This window comes from Suricata suricatta, chromosome 4 (genome assembly GCF_006229205.1).
Source record: "Suricata suricatta isolate VVHF042 chromosome 4, meerkat_22Aug2017_6uvM2_HiC, whole genome shotgun sequence".
In the NCBI taxonomy this organism is placed as follows: Eukaryota; Metazoa; Chordata; class Mammalia; order Carnivora; family Herpestidae; genus Suricata; species Suricata suricatta.
Genome location: NC_043703.1, coordinates 29,299,801 through 29,312,517, shown reverse-complemented (window position 1 = coordinate 29,312,517; position 12,717 = coordinate 29,299,801). Strand labels below are relative to the sequence as shown.

At 32.6% G+C, this 12,717-nt stretch overlaps 1 protein-coding gene across 14 annotated transcripts in view; it reads right to left on the bottom strand.

Annotated features, from left to right (window-relative positions):
* The window catches only part of MYCBP2 (MYC binding protein 2), a 267,757-nt gene that overhangs the window by 174,598 nt on the left and 80,442 nt on the right, over positions 1-12,717 (bottom strand). For 13 of the 14 annotated variants that reach the window (XM_029936570.1, XM_029936573.1, XM_029936574.1 and 10 more), the window contains one exon: positions 4,838-4,945. The exons of the other annotated variant lie outside the window; for it this stretch is intronic. In XM_029936570.1, coding sequence (XP_029792430.1) covers positions 4,838-4,945 — 108 coding nt within the window. The remainder of the gene's footprint in view (positions 1-4,837; positions 4,946-12,717) is intronic. 14 annotated transcript variants of the gene reach the window in all.

The following is a 12,717-nucleotide window of genomic DNA, read 5'->3' as shown; positions in this document are numbered from 1 at the left end:
TTTCTTGAGCCCTTGGTTTGAAAAGCTAGTGATTTTAGACAGGTTTCCCCTTATAAGTATGACCCTGAAAATTCAGAGGAAGAAATTATTTTGAATTTTTTACTCAAAGAAGATCACAAATCCTGCATCTAAAGTATAATAAATTCTGAATTAGTGAGAGGTTTTACTATAATATGATAAAGAATATGATTCCTCTTTTGCTAAATTATCTAATGTGGGTTTGCCAAATCAAAAAGAAAAGAAAAAAAACACAAGTTTTTTCACTCCATCCAAAATGAAATACAATCTTAGTTCAGAGACTCCTCATCTTGGAAAGACAGGAAAGACAGACAGGCCTAAACAAAAAGGAATAGGTATCTTCTAAAAACCTGTTTAAATAAGATGGCAGATGTATAGAAATTTTACTTCTTTATCTCAATTGGTAAAAAATATCTAGTGATTAAAATCATATCTAATTTAACAAAGAAAACAAACTGTGTTCATATGATTTTGTCGATTTACCTATTTTCAATATTACAAGTGTCACTTTATATTGATGTATTCATGCTTAATTAGAAGATTTTACCTTGGAGTTTAGCATTTTGCCCTCTCCCTTGAGTCAGAGACTAATATAGATATAAATTCCACTATAGAGGTATAGCATAAGGGAAGGAGGGGAAAAAAGCCTAGTAACTTACTGATCAAAACTGATTAAAAGAGTAGTAGTTGTTATTTTAAGGTAAAAAAAAGATACCTGAAACATTTTATTCAGGTTCATCTAAACAAACTTGCATCTAACTATTTAAAATAATCTCAATTATTACAGATGGTGAAAACATCACAAGTAAAAAACCAGAGATGAAGTTCTTGATCATTATCAGTAGTAGTGGCAGAATTTTTAAAATCCAAATGCATCTGGCATTTGATGTCAGTTAAAAAAAAATCAAGTACGCTTCTAGTAACTTAGAAATTTATAGGTTATCAAAGGGAAAAAAAAGGTACCTGATAAGTAGCCAAAAATTCAGTGTCAATTCAAGAATCAGCAAGTGAAATTCAGCAAGATTAATTCTGCTCAAGCTCATTATTCAGTAAAGTGTTAATGAGCTGCAATAAAATTAATCTCAGAATTGCAGCAAAAATAATTAGGTATGAATATAATTGGCCATTTAGGCATAAGCATATCTACATTTCTCCCTAACATGATTATGTTCAGACATATGTGATACTGATAATAGCTATAAAATTTGGACAAGTATGTATCTAAAGTATTATATATGTATATATACTATACTTTTTATGCATATTTATGCATAGACAAAGAGAAAAGGAGATTCAGGAATTAAAGGACATTAACTTTTCATTTTAATCTTTACTTAAATTTCCACTTCTTTGGGTAATCTTAGAGTCATGCATATCACAAAATGTATCACAAAACACAGTGAGTACTTTGAGCAAAATCACTAAAATTAAACATCAAAGCAATTATCAAATGTAGTTATCCACTTGCTCTGTGCTAGACCTTGAAAATTTAAATAGCACAGTGGAGAAGTGCTTTTGGGCACTGAAGCCTGAGAGACTTGGACTGGAATCCTGGCTGTACTATTATTTGTTAGTTGTATGACAACGGGACACCTGACCTTCTTTAAGTCTTAGCTTTCCCATCTACAAAAAAGCAATAATGATACATTAGCTCACAAGGTCCTCATGAGGAGTAAGTGAAATAATATATATAAAGTGCTCAATCAGTATTTACTATTGTTGCTTTTTAAAAATCAACACAACAATCCGATGATATCAGTATTGTGACTCTATTTTGCAGCTGGGAAAACCAAGGCTTAGAATGGTTAAGTAACCAGTCCAACGTGAAAAAAAGCAGAGCAGTTTTGGAGTTTGACCAAAAATAAGGCTCATGTGTTTTACCACCACCAAATGGCTGACATCTTCAATCTTTTGTAAAAATCAACTAACTAATTACATATTTAACAAATTTCAAATTCTGTCTTTTTGGATAATTCTAAAAGAGAAAGCAAAGAATTAAAGCTAGTATTCATGGGGGAATTCTACCGGCAAGGAATATATATGTGTATATATACACATATATACCTTAATTTAACCTTCATATCAACAAGATCAAGAATTATTCTTATTTTTAAATAAGAAAAACTAAAGCCAAAGTGATTACAAAATTTATGAACACCCATATATTCTAATAAATGACAAATTTGGGATTAAAACTGAGGCCTAATTCCAAAGGCTACTATACTTCGGTTACACCGTGCCATTTCTAAATAGGAAATAGGTGTAAAATACATGCAGATGTTTATCAGTGAGTCTTTGAATTTTCACAGTGGTCACATTAAGCCAGATTTCAAGACTTATCCCCAGAACAATTCAGATGTTCTTAACTAGGAGTACTACCTAAAAATGTTTTTCTACATAAGGCACTAAAAAGCTGAAACAAATGTTAATCCAGGCATCTATTTGAAATATGATCATATAGAAACAAATTACTCTTGTTTTATGGATTACATGTTAGACTTATTAACATATAATAAGCATTATATACTCTAGTTTGCCTCTAGCCAAAATCTAGTTTACGGAAGAGAATGGATTCTGTAAACTTCTCTGAATTCCCTCCAATCAGGCAGAAGCTCTCCAACTTCCCATCTTAAGTTCCCATCTTAGAACTCCCTCCTGTTAACAATAAAGCCGCAGTTCTTAACCTCCATGCCTTCATAAAAAAATCAGTCTAGGCAATTTTAACTATTACCATCCTACAAGTTGTGCCGCCAATGTAATTAAAGGGAAGACAGAACACAGCAATTAATATAGTGAATTTCTCAGTGGAAGACAATCAGCGTAAGAAAAAAGAGAAAAATATACGTAGGAAAAGTTTATTTAAAGACTGTGATTCTATGTAGCAAGAGTAAAAGCAGTGCATGGTGAGGTGATTAAATGACAGGGACAGTGAATACAATGGGACTAAGGAAGGGAGAATTTGTGGGTGTACAGGAATTAGTGGTAAGTCAATACACTTTATATAAAACAGCACCATTTGATATTACTTACACTTTAAATTCATTTTGGTGGTAAAGAGATGAAACTGTTTCAGTCTACAAAACCATAAAACCTGATAAAAACACATATGCATACACACAACGGGCTATATAATGTAATACTACAAGTAGGTCCTTTTAAAGAGGTCGCTACAAATACGCAGTCTGGTTACAAAGTAAACCTGCGGCAGTTTAAGATGGAACTACTGTTGAGTAATTGCCACAGGTAATCACTGAGACACTGTAAAAAGTCTGTTTTGAATTTGTAACCCTAGTCTTCATTTGGCATTTCACTTTCAAATCTGCAAAATTGGCTATAAGATACCAACACGGAGCTGAAAAAGTTTTAAACTGTTTCATGGAATGTGAACATTTAACTTCAGGTAAAGTACTGGAAAAACTCCACTTTCCATTAACTGGGAGTAAAAAGAAGACACTGAGAAAATCCATTTTAATAATGGTGCAGTATAATATAGGAGACCAGAGATTCTGGCAATAAAATAATTTACATAGTAAGTACATGGTAAATATCATTCCTTTGATTTAAATACTTATGGCATTATTAAAGCTCAGTAAACAAAGCAATCACAAATTTTACTATGGTGAATCACATTAGATTTAAAATAGTCTCCATTTTAATTTCTGTAGAATGTATCTTAAATAGTGCTCTACCTGTGCTTTGGCTAATAACAGCAGTTTTGTTTGTTTGGTGTTTCTACTTTGAGTGGGAAACTGATAAACTGAGAGAGGCACTTGTGAATAAAGTGGATTATAATATATTGCATGTGAGAGTTTAAAAAATAAAATTAGTCTGTAATTGTTTTGTAGCAAAGGAAAAAAACCGAGACATAAAACAGAGTAATTTGTCTATATGCATCAAATGTTTTTAAAACTCTCTCTTCTGTTTTGCAGGGTTTATCTTGAACATTTAAGAAAACAGCAACTGTGAGTCATACTTGTCATATGCCACGATTCAAGGCTTATAAATTCTCTGGATTAAATTCTTCCCTAACCTGGTAGTTTAAAAGACCCACAGCTGTAGTTTAAAAGAAAATAAGCTTCCTTTAAGAATATTTCTACTTGTTTTGCATGTTGGTGGTGTTTGCTTATTTAATACATTCCGTCAAGGACAGAAATTAAAAAAAAAAAAAAAGAATATTTCTAATTAATCCATAATGGTGAGATCTCAAAGAATGACACAGAAACGATTCCTTCTCACTCACAGACTTGTTTAGACCTCTGACAGTTTTCAAGGACTAGACTAGGTCTATATAACTCACTCTTTGCTTACATCTATCACCATTTAACTCAAATACCAAGTAGTCTGTGTGCACTGTAAATGTAAACTTTAACGTTAAAACAGTGGAAAAGCATAAATAGCAGTCAACTCTCTATCACTTTATACACTGAATTTAGTAATTTTGTTAATTCTAAAGCAAACAGCATTTTTAAAAAGAACTATAAAATGTCAGATAGCAGTCATCTAAGAGCAGATAATAAAGGATGAAAAATAGAAATAATTATTTTTCCATTTTCCCTTAACTTTATGAAATTTGAAAAGAAATGGGAAAGAAAAAGATACACTGTAAAATGTCTTCTTTATTCAGGTTAACAAATAAAAAGAAAGAAGATTGACAGGCACTGACAAACAGTACAACGTTCAGCATGTTCTTTCTCCTCAGGCTATATAATGATAGAAGCAAAACAGAAGAATTAGGTTGTGCATTTTCCCAGAGAAAAATTCAAATGAGTGGAGGAAACTGGGGAAGGATCCCACCTAATTGATAAGGAAGACCAAATACCTTTGTGCTTGTCCCGTTTATGCTTTAGCTGAGCTGGATGGGATCTGAGTCTGGCTAGAGCCTGTTCTCGGTGGTTCATAAAAATAGGACCAGCAAATACAAGGGGGCCTGAGGAGAAACATGTTGTATGTGCATAGAAAAGCTCACAAAATGAAAACACTACAATGAACAAAAATAACTCAACCTAAAAGCATGGAAATATATTCTTTACTGTCTTAGACATTATTCTTGTCTCCCAATACCCCCACATTTACCCCCCCACCCCCAATCATAACCTATTCATCATTCCACAAACAAGTTTTTAATATCTGAAATACAGTTGATAAAGTATAATTTCTATCTTTTATATTCATAAAAGTATCACGTAGTTACTAAGTCTCAAGTATATAATCAGAATATTCAATTAAAATAAATCAAATTATATTATAAATACTTTAATATCATATATATTCAAGCTTAGTAAACCAAACATTCATTGAAAACAAATGTCTTTCCTATTAAAATAACAAAACCAACTAATTTTTAAATGATTAAATTTTAACAGTCTTCAAGATTTAATATCCACATCAGTCTTGCTACAAAACCAAGATAAATGTTATTGACTTAAGTACATTGTCATAGAGGTAAGAAATCAAGACAGCAAAAAACCAAACCAAACCAAAAATTACTATGATCTGATACATGCGTATTCACATATGAACACACACACACACACACATTGTGTATATGCATGAACACATGTACACACATGTGTGTGCGTGTGTATAAAATCACTACTTTACGAAGACAGGATTATAGATGATATATTAAATTTTCTAAAAAGAATAAATCTACCTCTATGTGATTTCTTTCTGAAGCTTTACTATGTACGTAAATACACATATACAAATGCACATTCAAAAAGATTATAGTTATTTCCACTTATAGCCAAGAAAAAAACCAATAGCAAAATAAATTTCAATAAAATTTAAAAATTGCTTTTCCTTATTATCATTTAGCTTGAAAACAATGGAAAACTTTAAATTATACCTTAAAATTTTAGTTCTTATAGAACTACACATTCTTTGAGTTTGAACAACATCAAAAATACCTGCAAATTCCAAAATACTCTACATTTGGCAGTTAAGAAGTAACCAGTATATGAAAAAGGAACTGGCAGTATATAAGCGCTGAATATTTTTAATTAAAGCCAGTTTCTTCTTGATTCTCTATACCTCTTCAGCTATAATTATTTTTTCTAACAATGGAACAATATAAAACTATTGCCCTAAAATAAGATTCAACACCAAAGTACCCTTCATCAAATATTAAAAAATGGGTAGGAAAAATATATTTTAATTATGTCTCAAGATAAATAACTAAAAATGCAAGTAGTTCCAATTCTATGAAGAGCCAAGAATAACATATCCTATGTTTACTATAGATATAAATATGCTAATTTAAAGTTAATAGAAAAATTGAATATTGTTTCCTAGTAATGCAGTAGCAATTATTTTTTAGCTAAGATTATACAAATATGAACAAAGTGTCTTATTTCTTCAACATGCATTCATTTTCAATTAATTTACTAAAGCAAAGAATATAAATCACTCTAAAAAGTTAATATACTTTCCAACTACCCAAATGAATTATAAATATCAAAATAACAGTAACACTAAGTTATATTACCCTTTTCTGAATTCTCTGGTCTGCTTAGGATATTATTTCTTGCCATAAAAATATTACACCCATAATATTCATAGATATTGAGCTTCTCACTAAATTAAACCTTTTTAGAATCTTTTGATATAAAAATTTAGAATACTCACAGGCAATCATACCTAGAAAGTATACCCTCTGAACTCAATTTAAATCACCATTTATAATACCAGACTATCAGGTTCTAAAACTCTTGTGTCCCATGAACTAAAATAATTTTTCATATAACCATAGTTCAGTCATTCACTTATTTGCCATTTTTTATCTTTCATGTAATAGATACCATATATCATGAATATCATGACTAAGTCACAGATCTCAGAATTCAGTCCATTAGGGAAGAAAGAAATAAAAACTAAGAATTGCAATATGTTTGATAAAGGATATCCATACTCATCCTGACGGACAAAAAATGATCACACAATTCAGGTGAAAGAATGAGAAAAAGTTTGCCAAGAAAAAAGGAAGAGAAGAGAGGACATTCCAGGCAGAAGAAATAGGACTTGTAAAAGCATTTAGAGGTTAAACAATATTGTATCGTTATTAAAAACACACATAGCTGAAATAGATGGAATATAGGGTTATGAAGCAGAAAGTGGTAGGAAATGAATTTGGAGATACATATAATAATTAAAGTCTCTTTCTACCTTTATTGTAAAGGTAAATGAGAACTCCCTGAAATGTTTTCAATTAATCAATAAAGACATACTAGTACTGACCAATTTCATGCACCACAGTAAGTCCTGGGAACTCCTGAAAAAACAAGACACTATCTCTGCTTTAAGCAGGTCATAGTCTAATGAGGGGGAGGAAGATTTATGCACAACTCTACAAGAAAATATGGCTGTGTGCTATGACACAATTAAGCACCTTCTGAAGGGGCAGCCAGCCAACTTTAAGGATGGGAATATGGGGAGTTTCAGGGTACAAGAAGAGAAAATAATGCATAAGCTGAGACCTAATAAAAGAAGAAGGAGTACTACAAAGGTTCACAAATATGGGGGGAAATGGGGATAGGGACCAGAAAAAAGGAGTAAAGAGACAGGCTTTATATATTTTAATTGAAAAAGGGACTTTCATGAAACACTGAAAGATCAGCTAATACCGAATTTGATATGTCAAATCAAGAAAACTTAATAGTTTTAGGGGCTTAAAAATCAATAGCAACCCAACTCAATTACTTTGAAATTAGACTAACTATAATAGATTTGGTTTTACATTCTAACTTGTACTATAACAAACTTTTTTTTTCCTTATTAAAATGGAATCTGTGTTATTCTACAGAAGCTGTGGGGGGTTTGTTAATAATCAAGGTGTTGTGATTAGCATCCTGATGTTGCGAGAAAAGCAATCAAGTCAAGGCCAGGGCTGGAAAAGAATCAAATCCAAAGAGAATACAGGTCCACTAAATACCCCAACTCCACTAGCATCATCATTATCATTACCATTATTATCATTATCAAACACTTCCTTTGGGCTTAGTCTATGTCAGACATTTTTATGCATATCACTTAATCCTCACTAGCATCCCTACTCATGTATGCACAGTTGTCATCCTCATTTTAAAGGGAAGGAAATGAAGGTTCAGAATGAGTAAACTCCAGGATTATCTATCTCCAGCAAAACTTAAAAAGCTAGGATCTGAAACAAAGCCTAACTTCAGCCTTGCTAACCACATAACCTGTTACCAAAGTGAAACTCTACTGAGAGTTAAGTGGGCCTGGACAGTCGGCATAAAGTGGGACTCCCAGGCAAGCCAGGATATAAGCTCGCCTCATCTACAACTACGATTTTGAAAGTTTGATGACATTTAGAGGAAAAGAAAGAAAGAAAAATAGCCAACATTATCTGAGCTTAGTTTTCCCTACAATGAGCACTGAGAAGGAATATAAAGATAAGATCATTGATACAATCACCCAGTAGTTCTGATGAATTAGAGTTCTATTCCATGGACAAGCATTTTACCTATAAAGTTAAATTAAGACTCAGAGAATTTAAATATCAATCAACCCTGGATAAACTAAAAAGCTTTAAAAATTATCACAAATGTCACTGAAACAAAATATGTAAATGGATACACTGGTACCTAGGTATACATTTAAGAAAAATACTATCTAAAAGAATAATATAAATAATATAAAGACAAAGTTCTAAAATAGTAAATTTCAGTAATAACACTGCTCTTTCAAGTTTCAAAAGCATATTCCATTATAGAAAACTATGTCATAAACAGCAGCTAAACTAAATCAATAGGCCTGAGTTTAAGCCAAGTTTTAATACAAGAACTAGGTTCTAAAACTCTGATCAATTTTGAAATAACACAAACTTGATAAATAGGATGAGACAGATGAATCAAGTAAGGTAATTTAGTGTAACTTAATCCTGAAGTTCTGACATTTCAACACAGGTAAAAGACAATTACTAATGAGCACATTTATAAACATCATTCCACTGTTAGCATCTAAAACATATTAAGCAAAGGCTAAAGAAAAAATCCCCACAGGTATGTGTGCCAGTTAGAACACTAAAAACTTATTTGGCATTCCTCTTCCTTGTGAAGACAAAATAAGACAAACAATTCTCTGTAGCTCCTGAAGCAAAATGCAGAAATTCGGACTCAGGCCCAGGTACTCTGATGGAGAAGGTCCCTGAGCAGTTCTCACACTTTAGCACACACAGAAGGACCTGGTAGGCTTGTTCAAACACAGTTTGCTGGACTCTGCTCCCTGAATTTCTGATTCAGTAGATCTGAGGTGGGGTTTGAGAATAGGCAATTGTAGTAAGTGCCCAGGATGCCGGTCCCTTTGAGATCACTCTGAGAACCACCGCCCTAACATAATGAAAAGAGCACAGTACCTGAAAGAAACTGCTCCATCCAACTAAAATAAAATATTTTTTAAAAAGCAAAGGTAAAGTATAAATGCTGCAGAACTAGTCTTTATTTTTTTAAGAAACAATGGCTTAAGTTTTAAAACATAACTCTTATTCTGTTTATAAAGTAATATACATATTGGAGATTACATACTGTAAAGAACAAAATACAAAATCACCTGTAAACTTACTTTTCAGAAAAAAACCACTACTAACATTTTGGTAATGACTTTTCTAGCTTTTTTCCTATGCAAGTGTGGGTGTGTTTCTGTGTACATTTTGTTTTGTTTTCTTATAAAAACTTGTCTTTCCTATAAAATTGCTTATAATGATGTGCTGGGTAAGAATATAAAGCTAATATCATAAAAGTATCATATCAACATACTGGCTTTTAATTATTTAATATGATATATGAATTTTCTAAAGTCACTGAATAAGAACCTGACTTTGACTTTTTATTTTTTAAGAGAGAGCGAGCATGAGTGGAGTGGAGGGGAGGGGAGAGAGAGAGAGGGAGAAAGAATCTTTTTGTTGTCGTTGTTTGTTTTTTAATTGTATTTTTGAGAGACAGAGAGAGGCAGTGCCAGCAGAGGAGGGTCAGAAAGAGAGGGAGACAAAGAATCTGAAGGAGGCTCCAGACTCTGAGCTACCCATCAGCACAGAGCCCGATGCGGGGCTCAAACCGACAAACTGCGAGATCATGACCTGAGCCGAAGCTGGACGCTCAACCGACTGAGCCACCCAGGTGCCCCGGGAGAGAGAATCTTAAGCAGGCTCCACGCTCAGTGCAGAGCTCCATCTCACAACTAAGAAATCATGACCTGAGCTGAAATCAAGAGTCGGGGCACTTTTAACTGACAGAGCCATTCAAGTTCCCCTGAAGTTTCACTTTTAAAAAGGGGGTACAAGGTTGAAATTCTTATTTAAAAGTAGTCTTACAAAATACAATTTCTAAGCATGCTTCTTTCTGCACTGCACTGTGTTAAATGAAAGACATGCAGATTGTAACTGTGTCCTCACTGCGCGATTCCATCATAGCCATGCTGACTGTACAAAGCAAGGACATGGCCATGGTATGCACAAATTTCAGTGGTATGTAAGGCAACAAATGCCATAATTAAGGTCCATAATGAAGATCCTAACCCATCAAGAAAAGATATTTACTACATATTGCATTTTAACAGAAATGAAAGAAGATGGTATGTGTAAGAAAGAGCTCAGCCAAAAAATTAAAACAAAATTTTTGTGCACCAATAATCTGAAGTTTTTCTACATATTGAGGCTTGCAGATGAAATGGACTTGTTAGAAAATATACATGAATTGCCTACAACATAAATCTGTGTTTGTAAAATCAAATACAGTAATACAATTTCTATAAATATTTAAATAAGAGTTTTTTTTAAAACCTTAAGAGGTTAGAGTTTATGTTTTTAAGGTCTATGAAACATTTTAAAATAAATGACAGGGGGTACCTCAGTGGCTCAGTTGGTTAAGGGTCTAACTTTTTATTTCAGCTCCGGTCATGACCTCAGGATTTGTGAGTTCGAGCCCCATGTCAGGCTCTGAGATAATAGTGCAGAGCCTGCTTGGGATCCTCTCTCTTCCTCTTTCTCTACTTCTCCCCTGCTGGTGCTCTCTGTCTTTCTTTCTCAAAATAAATAAAAATCTTTAATAAATAAATAAATAAATAAATAAATGGCAAAAGAATATTCTGCAATCACAAAATTTTGAACTAATGCATAATCGGTGTTCTTTTACTTCTATTATTCAAAGACATACTAGCCAGAGAAGAGTAGCTTTTTTATAGAAGAAGAAAATAATTAACACAATACATAGCAAGTAATTACATGTCATCATAAAGATTTGTTGCACTTTGGTTGATACATAAGAAATGGCTGGGTTTTTGTAGGTCAAGTCATATGATTCAACCTAATATTTCCCAAAAAAGACAAAGCAGGTAGTAAAAAAGATACATTGATAATTATCCTTAAACAAATCATACCATTTACATAAAAGAAATTAGCACTCAATTACCATGTCATAAAGACCTAGAACTTCAATTTTATCCTATTTTCTATAAAACATTTAATATGAAATTTCCCCCATATTTACATATGTAAATAACAACAGTATATACATTCTCATTAACATAAATTGCTTTGAAAGGTAATGATTTTATGTAAACACGGCCAAACTAAGAACAAATATTCCTGTGTCAATTACTCAATGTTCTTTATCAGATCCTATAATGAGTAATCTTCAAGTCCCACGTGTATGTTTTACAACTTAAGTTTAATAAAAATAGAATTTACACGTGTGCTATATATATATATTATGACTTACTCCATTTTACGTTAAAAAGTGCCTAGAAAAATCTGTAATGGCTGTTAAATAGATACATGGTTTGGTTTTTTTTTTTATTTTTTTAATGTTTATTTATTTTTGAGAGACAGAGAGACAGAGCATGAGCAGGGGAGGGGCATGGAGAGAAGAAGATACAGAATCTGAAAAGCAGGCTCCAGGCTCCAATCTGTCAGCACAGAGCCTAACACAGGGCTCGAACTCATGAACCACGAGATCATGACCTGAGCCACTCAGGCACCCCAGATACATGGTTTTATCTCAGGTATTAAGTCATGTCATTTCTAATAAGCTTTTAAAATACACAATATCAGTAAATATTTCCAATTAAGATTTTATCTAGCAGAGGAATAAAGTCACAGATCTCTGTAACCATCTGTCTCAATCCTACAAAGAAAAGATTCTACTGGGCAACAACAGCTTTAGTGATACTTATATTTATCTCTGCTGGTTGGATGTATACTAAAATATCTATTATAACCACAGTGAAATGTATTTTCAGGCTGAACGCTGGTCATAACAATGAGGAAAAGAGAAACAATATGTCTATCTTTCCAATTAAAACCTGCAAACTCTCCAATTTACCCTTCTTGTTCATAACCAGAATAAGCTATTTTCAAAAAAGACGCAAAAAAGCATAATTATGCACTGGATTGAAAGAAGAATGTTGGGAACATGCTCAAATGATAATGATCATAGACGACTAAGAAAACAGAAACTAAAATACTATTATTAAATTAATTTGTTGTTCATGGTTAAATAGCAACCACAAGTCCAAACTCTGAGTAACACACTAGTTTTTAAGGTTCATATATATATTTTTTAAGTTGTCATTGCTAAAGACAGAAGGCACAATTCTTAATATGGTTGCCCTCATTGATTAGCACAACTTTAAACACCATGAATATTTTCACATTATTTTCATGAGTTACTATAAACTTTTCAGGAG